Genomic DNA, 13537 nt, shown 5'->3' on the forward strand with positions numbered 1-13537 from the left:
TGGCAGGTGGGACTAGATTGGGTTGGGATATCTGGTCGGCATGGACGGGTTGGACCAAAGGGTCTGTTTCCATGCTGTACATCTCTATGACTTATTAACTTTACTAGTTTAATAGGAATTAGTAAAATGCAATTGCTAATGTTTAGATTAGATTACAGTGTGGAAACAGGCCCTTCGGCCCAACAAGTCCACACCGACCCGCCGAAGCGAAACCCACCCATACCTCTACATTTACCCCTTACCTAACACTATGGGCAATTTAGTATGGCCAATTCACCTGACCCTGCACATCTTTGGACTGTGGGAGGAAACCGGAGCACCCGGAGGAAACCCACGCAGACACTATTCATCTACAGTTAATGTTGTATATATTAAATTGTGTTCTTTTGTGACCATCCTTAAACAGGATGTAGGCTCCACACATATGTAAATGACATGACTTCACTTGTTTTACATTGGTGTTAAATTGATTAGTCTTCACTGGAAAATGTACTCTTGCCTCCTTCATTCAAGAATCTTAAACACTTGTTGTGGCTCACCACTAACAAAGCAACAATCCTGAGGGTCACTAAAAGGCAGTAATCAGCCAGCATCATGTCTGTTTGACCTCTGAATCTTAGCAAAGGCCTTCTGCCAACATGGTGAAGGACTCAAGATTCAAAAACCCTGACCGAAATATTAAAATGAGGCACCTGGTCCAACCTTATCAGAACCTTGGACTTCCTGTTTGAGATGCATGCAGTTGGATATGCACCTGTTTGGCATGATAAAAGGCTTCGCCCCTATTTGGGCGGCACGGTGGCGCAGTGGTTAGCACTGCTGCCTCACAGTGCTAGAGACTCGGGTTCAGTTCCTGCCTCAGGCAACTGTCTGTGTGGAGTTTGCACATTCTCCCCGTGTTTGCTTGGGTTTCCTCCGGGTGCTCCGGTTTCCTCCCACAGTCCAAAAATGTGCAGATTAGGTGAATTGGCCATGCTAAGTTGCCCATAGTGTTAGGTGAAGGGGTAAATGTAGGGGAATGGGTCTGGGTGCGTTGCTCTTCGGAGGGTTGGTGTGGACTTGTTGGGCTGAAGGGCCTGTTTCCACACTGTAAGTAATCTTAAAAAAAAGATTGAAAGTAAAAAATTAAATGTGTGCATTATTCCAGTGCAGCCATGGGCTGTGATGAAAACACATTTCACTGATTTACTTGCTATAGTCTATAGAAGCAATTTTGTTAATGTCTGCTTCTCACAGACATAACTTTACCATCCACTGTTGCATAGGATCGACGGAATCTCAGAAAAGTTATTCATTTTCCCACGATGTGAAATATTATGTACATTATTATTTTCCTACTTTATTTCCCTAACAAATTACAACTGTGATGTAATAATATTATCAGTATTGCATGCATTTTGTAGGTCACAAACAAAATGTAAATTCTGTAAGCTAATATTAGGTGCTGGTGTAGACACAGAATCACCATTAAATCCCTGTCTTGCATTTCAGGCTCTGGGTTCTAACCCTCCATACTACTAATTTTGCTCCAACAGCATATACATTAATTCAGTAAAGGGCAGTGCTGTACATAGTTACTTGTCTTGCATAGGGAGTCATGCAATACTTTTCTGTTTTAAATATTGTGCCAGTTATAGTAGATAAACTGAAAAAAAATCTCCCAATGTTGGCTATTGCCAAATAAAATGTATTGAAGGGATTCTGGCTGGTTCTTGCAAATAAAAATAAATCTTTTGTACACCGTCTAGTGTGACAAATGCAGTGTTATAAGGTGCATCCATAAAGATCATATTTTTGCCATTGTGCTGTTCAAGTCATTTTCAAAATGGTGAGGACTGTGCCCATCCACCTGTACTTAAACTAGTTTTGGTATTGACGATCAGCAACTATCCAATGGCAAATGTTTACTGTAAGAGGGAATGGGAGTTCAGACTGCGAACATAGCAAATATTAATCAATTTATTTTCAGTTTTGTTCAATATCTCAATCTGTTACTCTACTATAAGGTATAAATTTCAATGTAAATCTTTTTGATGTTTAAACCACATTGCCAATTCCAAGTTATCGGCAAGTATAGTTACTATAATAATACTATACCTCTTCTGAAGACCTCAATATTACAGTTAATGCATTAACTTTTGCAGCCAAGTTTCACTATTCATCTACAGTTAAAACAATCGGGAAATTTTACACCAAAAAACTTTATACAATTACGCAACAGACCATGAATGGATGGATTCACTGGAATGAGCCATAAGCATCAAACAGCAGCAAACACAGAAAATGAAAAAAACTAACCTTACAGGAAAAAGGACAACACAGGTTTGAATAAAAAAACCTATTAGACTGACCACTAACAGATACAGAAAAAAACCATCCTAGTAAGAGGGTTGAATTACAACTACAGAGACATGGACTAAAAGGACTTCATAACAGCATTAGAATCAACACTGAAGGACAATGGACTCACAGAAGAACCCCACACAGACCATCAGATAGACAGTTGCAACACCATTAAGCCGAAAAGGAAAGCTCTAGAAAGACTCAAAGGACAAAAATATTGTAATCGTACCTGCAGACAAAGGGCGCATGACCAATCATTCTGAACAGAAATGAGGACGTTGAAAAAGTGAAGTCACTGCTGGAAAAACCAACATTTGCCAATAGGTGGCAATAGACTCACCCCACAATGAGAAAACTGTATCACATCCACATTGAATAGGCTGCAGTAATCAGGACAATTAAGACAGATTTCCAAAAAATGAAACCAGACAAATCCAACACACCCGGCTTCAATGAACTACCTAAAGTACACAAACCAGGGACCTCTTCTCAAACCCGTAGTCTCACTACCTGGAACACCGACATATAGACTAGCTAAGGAACTCCACCGAAAACTGAAATACCTAGTAGAAGACTCATGTCACTCCATGAACTCCACCCAAGAATTCCTGAACACCATCAAAGGCACCAAGATAGAAGAGGACGAAATAACTGTCTCCTTTGACATAACAGCCCTAATCACATCAATTAACATTAGCTTGGCCAAAATAACACTGACCGCACTACTAGAAGAACCAAGGGCACAAACACCTGACAGTACCAACTTCATCAACCAATCCTCAAGCTAATAGACCTGTGCCTCACTATGCACTTCACCTTCAATGACAAGACCTATAAACAAATCAATGGAACAACCATGGGATCACCAATATCAGGGTTCCTAGCAGAAGCAGTAATGCAGAGCCTTGAATGAACAGCTCTCCCCACTATCCAACCCAAACTTTGTGGGTTCGCGACATGGATGATACCTTTGTGATTACAAAATGGAACAAATTAGAGGAAACCTACAACACCATCAAAAATATCCTTACTAGCATAAAATTCACAAAAGAGGAGGAGAACAACAACAGATTGTTCTCCTGGAGAACAACAACAACAACATTCCTAGTGTCACAAAGAACAAACAGTTAATGTAGAACTTCAAACCAGCGTCAACAGAAAAACAACAAATGCAGACCAAATATGTAACTGCAGGAGCAATCATCCCAACACCCACAAACTGAGCTGCATCAGGACATTATTTCAATGAGCCACAACACACTGCAGTACCCAGGAATTACCTAGCTGAAGAAAAATACCGTTACAGTGTATTCAGGAAGAACGGGTACCAAATAAACACAGTCCACTGATTTTTCAATGACAAACCCAAACAAGCAGGCGCAATGTGCCCAGAAACTCTAGCCACATTGCCTTATATCAAAGACATCTCTGAAATGATTTCCAGACTATTCAGACCCCTTGGCATCATTGGTAGCCCACAAACCCACTAAAACAGAAGCTAATGAACCTAAAGGACCTGATACAAACAACCAGCAAAACAAATGTCATTTACAAAATACCATGCAAGGACTGTAACAAATACTACATTGGACAAACAGGCAGAAAACTAGCCACCAGGATACATGAACATTAACTAGCCACAAAAAGACATGACTCACTATCACTAGTATCCTTACACACAGATGAGGAAGGACAGCACTTCAACTGGGACAACACATCCATCGTGGGACAAGATAAACAGGGACATGCATGGGAATTCCAAGAGGCCTGGCATTCTAACCAGAACTCCATCAATAAACACATTGATTTGGACCCCATTTGCTAACCTCTGAGAAAAAGAACCGGAAATGATATCACCCACCTTAAGAGACCAAGACACAAATAGAAGGTGGGACATAACACCAGCGCTTCACCGAAGGTTCTCTCATGATGATGTCTAGCATGTTGATGAAACACCTAAAAACAAACCTTCCAGCTCAGCAAGTGAACTTACAATCTAAGTTAAAGATTTAATTCCTGAGTTATAATTCATATTCAAAAACACACAAACCATGAACTAGATTTTCACAACACCATGCGTATGTTGAAAATGAAGAAATTTAGCACTTAATTTGTATTGAGAAAACAATGTGGAAGTTCATTAAACTGTTTTCTACTGGACATGTAGACAATTAATATATACCCCATTCCATTTTGCTAGTTGGTTACCTATTAAATTAATCATTGTGAATTGTCATTTAATAATCCACTATATTGTGTAATAATTGCCGCTTCTTTTGCCCACAGTATGTAGTGTGCGATGTCAAACATTCCTTATCTCAAAAGTGGGAGAAGACTGGATTTTCCTGATACTGCTCGGATTGTTGATGGCTTTGGTCAGTTGGGCCATGGATTTTGCAATCGCTATGTGCCTCCAAGGTAAGATTAGTGCACTGATGTTGACAAATGAAAATATTGAGCTTCACAGGAACATGGTTTCCTAAAAATACTGCTAATCCTTTGATTTGTTCTGACTCATTTTGTGAGTTTGCAGATGATATTTCACCCCATCTTCATAAAATTTGCTTCCTTGTATATGGAAGAGAGAGATTTTCTGTGCATCTCTGTTATTTGGTAGTTGGCTGTTTAGCATTTACACAGCAGCTTCTAAAATTGAACAGGAAAATTTAGTGCTTTTGAAATCTTAGTGAAATTTGGTCCTTTTTAGCTATTTTAACCATTATACATTTGCCATGTTTGGACTTAATTTAATATTTATAAGAGGACTCAGGAAAAGCTAACTTCACACAGTTTTGAAGTTGATTCCACAATATTGAGATTGCAATGGAAATACAGTCATAATGTGAATTAATCCATAGCTATATCCTGTGTTTGGTCTCAGATGACACAAACTGACTCTCTAAACTATATCTGAAATCAGGATCAGGATTCATCGAACTGCCTTCAGTCCTAACAAGGAACCTGGTAAATTGCAACTACTTTAAAGTGACAAGTCACTTTGGTTATGATTAAGCCATATTTCAGATAACAATGTCAATCTGATGCTTATAACTTGCTGAGATGCAAGTATCAGTTGTTTTAATTTAGTGTCTGAATTGTTCTTTTCTATTTAAGAAGATAAAAAATATTTAATTTTGGAAATTTCAATATGCTATTTTGTTTTAAGCTTGTACAATCCCGACTATTCGAGCTGATCTGTATACCTCTCCGCCATAGGTATACTGCGAATGACTTTATCAGTATTGATAAAGACACTGAAACGATAAAGAACTGATTTATTTTCTCGGAGACAACAAAATGCTAATGACGTGACTTGTTTTTCTCATCAAATAAGAAATTTGCCTCTATTTAGTGGGAAGGTGATTGGTGGCAGTGGAAAAACCAAATATCCTGTACATAACTTGATTCTCGTTATTATTTTCCTCCATTTCCCATTAAGCAGCTGGTGAGATTATCAGTTCTGGCGGTTTGTCAGCTGATTGCAGTGTAGGCTTAAAGTAGGGGAGAGTATCAGTTAATCATAGCAGGGTATCGACCCTATTCTCTCAGTTAGTCTTCTCCAACATACATAGTGGAGAGATTCAAAGCTTGGTTTCTCCCATCCTGTCAGCTGAAGGACATACAGTAAAGAGGTAATCAAAATTATTAGAATAACTAAACATGAATAAACCAATGAAGAATAGTTCACCACGTAAGGCTCAGCATATTTTACCCGTTAGAAATGTATCTCTCAGCAGAGACTAAATGCTGATGTTCATCCAGAAGTATTTTGTAAGTTTATAAAAACCTATTTTGCATTGTGTAGTTCCTTGGAAAATTAAAGTATGTTGATAAATTTGTTGTTTGTCTTTGAATCTGAAAAGCATTAATTGAGTGAGCGATTCATTCTTGATTGTGACCTCAAGTTGCCCTCACTGATTGTAATATTGAATCTGGTTTGAAGCTTAAATCTAATTTTGTTCTTAAACTGGCATTAATGTTCCTTTCTGGCTTGTACACGACATTGCAAATGTAATGGAAATGAAAGACAGGTTTTAGTTAATGAAATCTCAAGACCAATTAAGGCATCAAACTATGGAACATCTCGAATTTATTGTAAGCCAAGCTGTAAAAATGAAAAAGTACCAGTAAATAGCTACATTGTAGTCCTGTGTAAATTGACTTTCTGTAACTGGTCTGACATGTTTTATTTCTCTTTTAACATTCATAGTCTTGGTTTATGAATAAATCATCACTGTGGTTACACAGAACTATGAAATCTAAAGTTTTTAAAAGTCTTTGCATTTAAAATGAACTATAAAATGAAATGATTTATTAGTTCAGTGGTTGTTCCATAAGCTGTGTTGCATTGAAAATACTCAACTTTATATTTCTGGTGAGAAGACTGAAACAAAAGTCATGATCACACAATTCATCTATGCTTTCAAAGAAAAGTATCTTAAAATTAATTTACATTAGTATTGCAGATATTTCCAATGTTATTATTTAAATATAATTAAATCCTGAAGGAGGACTGGCCACTTCACTATGATCCAGTATGTTTAATCATTCCCTTCACAGAAGTTTCAACTCACTTCACGTTTCAATCTTATTCCTCTGCCTCTCCAAAAGTTATCTCTTTTCACCCTGAAATTTCCTCTTAAAACATTTGTAAGTTTGGATTTTTTTTGGTATCAACTCTTCTGAGAAAGACAGAAGTAGGTCAGGGTTTTATGTGACAGTACTGGTGGTGTCTAAAATTTTTAAGGGTGAGGGACTTCACACATAGAGTCATAGAGGTGTATAGCACGGAAACAAACCCTATGGTTCAACTTGTCCATGTCGACCAGATATCCTAATCTCATCTAGTCACATTTGCCAGCACTTGACCCATTCTCTCTAAATCCTTCCTATTGAAATACCTATCTAGATGCCTTTTAAATATTGTAATTCTATCAACCTCCACCACTTCCTCTGGCAGCTCATTCCACACACGCACCACCCTCTGCATGAAAAAGTTGCTCTTTAGGTCCCTTTTAAATCTTTTCCTTCTCACCTTTAACCTATGGCCTCTTGTTCTGGACATGGATTATGTTTGGTAAAATTATTTATATATTGTCATGACTAAAATGAGAGGCATGCATTGATATATTTATTTGGTCTCACCACTCTACAGGTTACAAGTTACAGTACATGTAATCATAGAATCCCTACAAAGCAGATTGAGGCCATTTGGTCCATCAGGTCTGCACCAACCCTCCAAAGAGTATCCCCCATCCTAGCTCCATAATCCCACATTTACCATAGCTAATCCACCTTAGGACTCTGGGTGGAAACTCATGCAGACATGAAAATATGTAAACTCCATACAGACATTCAACCACGCTTTTATCCAGTTCCTGATGGATGCATTCCCTATGTTAGACTTAAAATGAAAAGATCTATCAACGAAGTTTCCTTAATAAACACAAAATTATTGATTTATAATGAAACAATTCAAAATGGTTAAGACACATTATATTCTTGTTTCAAATTGGTTACTCCTCTAAATAGCCAACACAAACGCACATGCACGTCCACATGGTAAAAGGGTGAAGAGAAGGATATTGCTCAGATATTCAATTTGGAGCCAGTTCGGGCCAATCAATCTTAATCTTTGAACTGCAAAACCAATAAAAACAAAAATCTTGAGATGCTCACCTGTCAGACTACTGTTCTGCTGCAAAAGATGGGTCTCACCAACACAAAGCAGATGTCTCTCAGATCTTTCCCAATGCAGGAGTCACAGCACCAGTTGGTTTTCGCAGGAGGGTCCTTCATCAGGGAGACAATCCAGGATCAAATAGAGCCAGGGTTGCCAGTGTCACACTGGATCCCCAACATTAGGAGAGCTGGCCTGAGAAGCTCCTTTCCTTTCTAAGGCTGGCTACCAATCGAAAAATCCAAACCAACTATCTCCAGAGTAAAGCTGCAGCTTCATACTTGTACAGCCAAGTTGGAGTTCATCAGTGAATAAACAGTTATCACAAGAGACGCGAGTTTCAAGAAATGCCCTGTTTTTAAAAAATAGTTTCAATGTCCTTTCATTGACCTCTTAATAAAATAATCTGGTATCCACAAACCTTCAAATTCAAGTCCACAAAAATGATTAAATCTGAAGTGTCTTCATAACAATACCAATTTCATGTACTATGAATAGAGACTGTTATTGAAATTCTATCAATTTATTTCAGGGATGGTTTACGTGTTGAATTAAATGATGAAGGTTATCCATGCTGGCAAAGAAACAAGCACGTGGGCCTGGATTTCACCCCATGTGATTTTGGTAGAATGCATTTAAAATACAATGGGTTTCTGGCACACACTACCTTCCCATCAGCCTCTGACCCATTCCCCACAATGTAGGGGCTGGGCAGAAATCAGCAGCTTGCCCATCGTAGTCAAAAAAAGAGGCAATTAAGATTATTGACAAACCAATTGATCTAAATAAAATGCTAACCACTCCATAAAATAGTTAATGTGGGCAGGTGGTTGAGATTCAGAAAATTAGTTATTAAAAATAACTTGTGGGAATGGCAGGAAAGAAGAGGCAGTGCATCTTTTGTGATGTTTCCTGTGTGCAACATTGATGTCTCCCCTAAAGATGTTGCTCACTCTTTTCTCCTCACTGTTAGATTGTGAAAACCTGCCACACCAATCTCACTCCTGTCCCTAGGCTCCTTGATCTCTTCTATGTTTATTTGTGGGTAGGTAGACACTGTCACTATTTCTTTTATGGGGAGAGGTTTAGTAGAATCACTCCTGAGGTCTAGCAAGACACATCGCGGTGTTGAGAGCAATTTATTCCATTTGTTAAATTAGGTTCCGGGCATCAAGGCAAATCTTTGCCAGGCAGCGGCAAGTTTCCGCTAAAGGGGGATTATTGCTTCTTAATGTTAACTTCAAATCGCCTCTCATTAACATGCAGCTTTCTTTCTACCTGCTGGGAGCACATTAGATGTCGACAATTCTCGACATGGAAATTTGAATCGATATCTAACAATTTCAACTCACTGCTTGATCCAAAGGACCTCTATACTGGACATTAGGTGCCAACATCTTGAGGTACACTCCATCTTCATGGTGACCAGCTACATGCATCCCTTGACCATAGACATTGGCATTCAACATGTGCCAGCCTCTAAGGAACCTCTTGGCACATCTTCGTGCTCATAGCTTAAAAAATAAAGAGGTCACCCATTTAAGACCGAGATGTTAAATTTTTTTTTAATCTCATGAGTTGGTAGTCTTTGGAATTCCCTTCCTCAACAGACAATGGATGCAAAATCTTTCAATATCTTTAAGGTAGAGGTAGAGGTACATAGATTTTTAATCACTAAGGGGATGAATAATTATTGGAGATATGCAGGAATCTACAGTTAAGACTGAAATGAAATCAACTATGATCTTATTGAATGGCAGAGCTGACTTGAAGGGCCAAGAAGCCTACACTTGTTCCTTTTTCCCCTTTTGTGTGTCAGTATCTTCGATCCACTTCGTGCAATTCTGTACTTCATTGTTGCACTGAGATACAATGGCAGCTATCATTGTAATGCTGCAGCAAGGACACTATGCACCCAGGAACATGAACACAGCTCATAGACGAGACAGGCTATATCTCTACATTGTTCACTTGGTCTCTTAGCACTTACTCACTTTGGGCATACGTGGATAGCCTACCTATAGCATTCCTGCCTTCCTTGCATTTTGAGCCTTGCTCCTCACTCGAGATACTGGGCTTACAGTACTGCTAGCTTTCTGTACAGATGCAAAGCTAGGAAGTTTCTCAGTCAAGCCAAGGGAGATGGTCTTCACCCAGCTATGGCACAGTAAGACCGGGCAGCCTTCGATACCATTCCAGGAGCTTGACGTAATCAGTTTGGCACTTGGAGCGTTTAGACTCATGATCTTGTCCTCATAAGGAGTGATGAGCTGAGTGGCAGCCCACTACCAGTCTGCATTCTTTCTGACCCATTGTGGAGTGTTTTCCTCCTAGTATGAGTGGAAAGCAGGTCTGAAGGGAAATGAAAGTGATAGCACAGCTGTGACCTTTATCATTGGCAGGGAAGAATCCCCACAGAATAAGTCTGCAATGCAGAAGGCAGGCAGAGGTCATGGTGTACATAGAATCCCTACAGTAAAAAAACAGGCCATTTGGCCCATCAAGTCCACACTGACCACCTGAAGGGTATCCCACATAAACACACCCCGACCATATCCCTGTACCACGCATTTCCCATGAGTAATCTAATTAGCCTGCACATGTTACAGAATTTGTTTTCTCTCTCGAATCCCTACACTGTGGAAACAGGCCATATGACCCAACAAGTCCACACCGACCTTCTGGAAAGTATCCAACTCAGACCCATTCCCTTACCCTATTATTCTACACTTCCTCTGACTAATGTACCGAGCCTACACATTTGTGGGCACTGAGGCAATTTAGTCTTGGCCAATTGCCTAACTAGCACATCTTTGGACTGTGGTTGGAAACCCAAACACCCAGAGGAAACTCCCACAGACACAGGGAGAATGTGTAAACTCCACTCACAGTTATAAAGTCATAGAGTCATAGAGTCATAGAGATGTACAGCATGGAAACAGACCCTTTTGTCCAACTCGTCCATGCTGACCTGATATCCCAACCCAATCTAGTCCCACCTGCCAGCACCTGACCCATATCCCTCCAAACCCTTCTTATTCATGTATCCATCCAGATGGCTATTAAATGTTGCAATTGTACTAGCCTCCATCACTTCCTTTGGCAGCTCATTCCATACATGTACTATCCTCTGTGTGAAAAAGGTGCCCCTTAGGTCTCTTTTATATCTTTCCCCTCTCACCCTAAACTTAAGTCCTCCAGTTCTAGACTCCCCCACTCCAGGGAAGAGACTTTGTTATTTATCCTATCCATGCCCCTCATGATTTTATAAACCTCTACAAGTTCACCCCTCAGCCTCCAACGCTCCAGGGAAAGCAGCCCTAGCCTATTTAACCTCTCCTTACATCTCAAATCCTCCAACACTGGCAACATCCTTATAAATCTTTTCTGAATACTTTCCAGTTTCACAACATCCTTCCGATAGGAAGGACATCAGAATTTCACGCAATATTCCAACAGTGGCCTAACCAATGTCCTGTACAGCCGCAACATGACCTCCCAACTCCTGTAGTCAATACTCTGACCAATAAAAGAAAAGCATGTCAAATGCCTTCTTCACTATCCTATCTACCTGCGACTCCACTTTCAAGGAGCTATGAACCTGCACTCTCTTTGTTCAACAACACTCCCTTGGACCTTACCATTAAGTGTACAAGTCCTGCTAAGATTTGCTTTCCTAAAATGCAGCACCTCACATTTATCTAAATTAAACCCCATCTGCCACTTCTAAGCCCACTGGCCCATCTGATCAAGATCCTGTCGTAAACTGAGGTAACCTTCTTAGCTGTCCACTACACCTCCAATTTTGCTGTCATCTGCAAACTTACTCACTATACCTCTTCTGCTCGCATCCCAATCACTTATATAAATGATGAAAAGTAGTGGACCGAAGTTTGTAGCACTCCACTGGTCACAGGCCTCCAGTCTGAAGAATAACCCTCCACCACCACACTCTGTCTTCTATCTTTGAGCCAGTTCTGTATCCAAATGGCTCAATGAAATTTTGCCTTGCTAACAGTCTCCCATGGAGAACCTTGTTGAACACCTTACTGAAGTCCATATAGATCACATCCACCGCTCTGCCCTCATCAATCCTCTTTGTTACTTCTTCAAAAAACTCAAATCAAGTTTGTGAGACATGATTTCCCACAGACAAACCCATGTTGACTATCTCTAATCCGTCCTTGCCTTTCCAAAATACATATACATCCTGTCCCTCAGGATTCCCTCCAACAACTTGCCCACCACTGACATCAAGCTCTCGCTGGCTTGTCCTTACCATCTTAAACAGTGGCACCATGTTAGCTAACCTCCAGTCCTCCAGCACCTCATCTGTGACTATCGATGATACAAATATCTCAGTAAGGGTCCCAGCAATCACTTACCTAGCTTCCCACTGAGTTCGAGGGTGCACCTGATGAGATCCTGGGGATTATCCCCTTTTATGCGTTTCAAGACATCCAGCACTTCCTCCTCTGTAATATGGACATTTTTCAAGATATCACTATCTATGTCCCCACATTTTATATCTTCGATGTCCTTCTGCTCAGTAAACACTGATGCAAAATACCCATTTAGTATCTTCCCCCATCTCCTGCAGCTCCACACAAAGGCCACGTTGCTGATCTTTTTTCCTTCGTGTATTTATAAAAATCCTTAGGATTCTCCTTAACTCTATTTGCCAAAGCTATTTCATGTCCCCTTTTTGCCCTCCTGATTTTCCTCTTAATTATACTCCTACTGCCTTTATACTCTACTAATGATTCACTCAATCTATCCTGACTATACCTGACAATTTCTTTAGTCATCCAGCATTCCCTTTCACTACCAGTCTTTCCTTTCTCTGGACTCTCATTATCTCACTTCTGAAGGCTTCCCATTATCCAGCTGTCTCTTTACCTGCGAGCATCTGCCCCCAATCAGCTTTTGAAAGTTCTTGCCTAAGAATTAGCCTTCCTTCAATTTAGAACTTCAACTTTTAGATCCGGTCTATCCTTTTCCATCTCTATTTTAAACCATAGAATTATGGTCGCTGGCCCCAAAGTGCTCCCCCACTGACACCTCAGTCACCTGCCCTGCATTACTTCCCAAGAGTAGGTCAAGTTTTGCACCTTCTCTAGTAGGTACATCCACATACTGAATCAGAAAATTGTCTTGCACTCAACAAATTCCTCTCCATCTAAACCCTTAACACTATGGCAGTCCCAGTCTATGTTTGGAAAGTTAAAATCCCCTACCACAACCACCTTATTATTCTTACAGATAGCTACGATCTCCTTACAAGGTTGTTTCTTATTTTTCCTCTGACTATTAGGGGTCTATAATACAATCCCAATAAGGTGATCATCCCTTTCTTATTTCTCAATTCCACCCAAATAACTTCCCTGGATATTTTTCCAGGAATATCCTCCCTCAGTACAGCTGTAATGCTATCCCTTATCAAAATGCCACTCCCCCCCCCTTGCCTCCCTTTCTGTCCTTCCTGTAGCACTTGTATCCTGGAACATTAGGTTG

The 13537-nt window shown here is 40.0% G+C and overlaps 1 protein-coding gene across 1 annotated transcript in view; it reads left to right on the forward strand.

Annotated features, from left to right (window-relative positions):
* The window catches only part of clcn2c (chloride channel 2c), a 611909-nt gene that overhangs the window by 249614 nt on the left and 348758 nt on the right, over positions 1–13537 (forward strand). The window contains exon 3 of the mRNA XM_043702310.1: positions 4630–4761. Within this exon, the coding sequence (XP_043558245.1) occupies positions 4630–4761 (132 nt within the window). The remainder of the gene's footprint in view (positions 1–4629; positions 4762–13537) is intronic.

This window comes from Chiloscyllium plagiosum, chromosome 13 (assembly GCF_004010195.1).
Source record: "Chiloscyllium plagiosum isolate BGI_BamShark_2017 chromosome 13, ASM401019v2, whole genome shotgun sequence".
NCBI lineage: Eukaryota > Metazoa > Chordata > Chondrichthyes > Orectolobiformes > Hemiscylliidae > Chiloscyllium > Chiloscyllium plagiosum.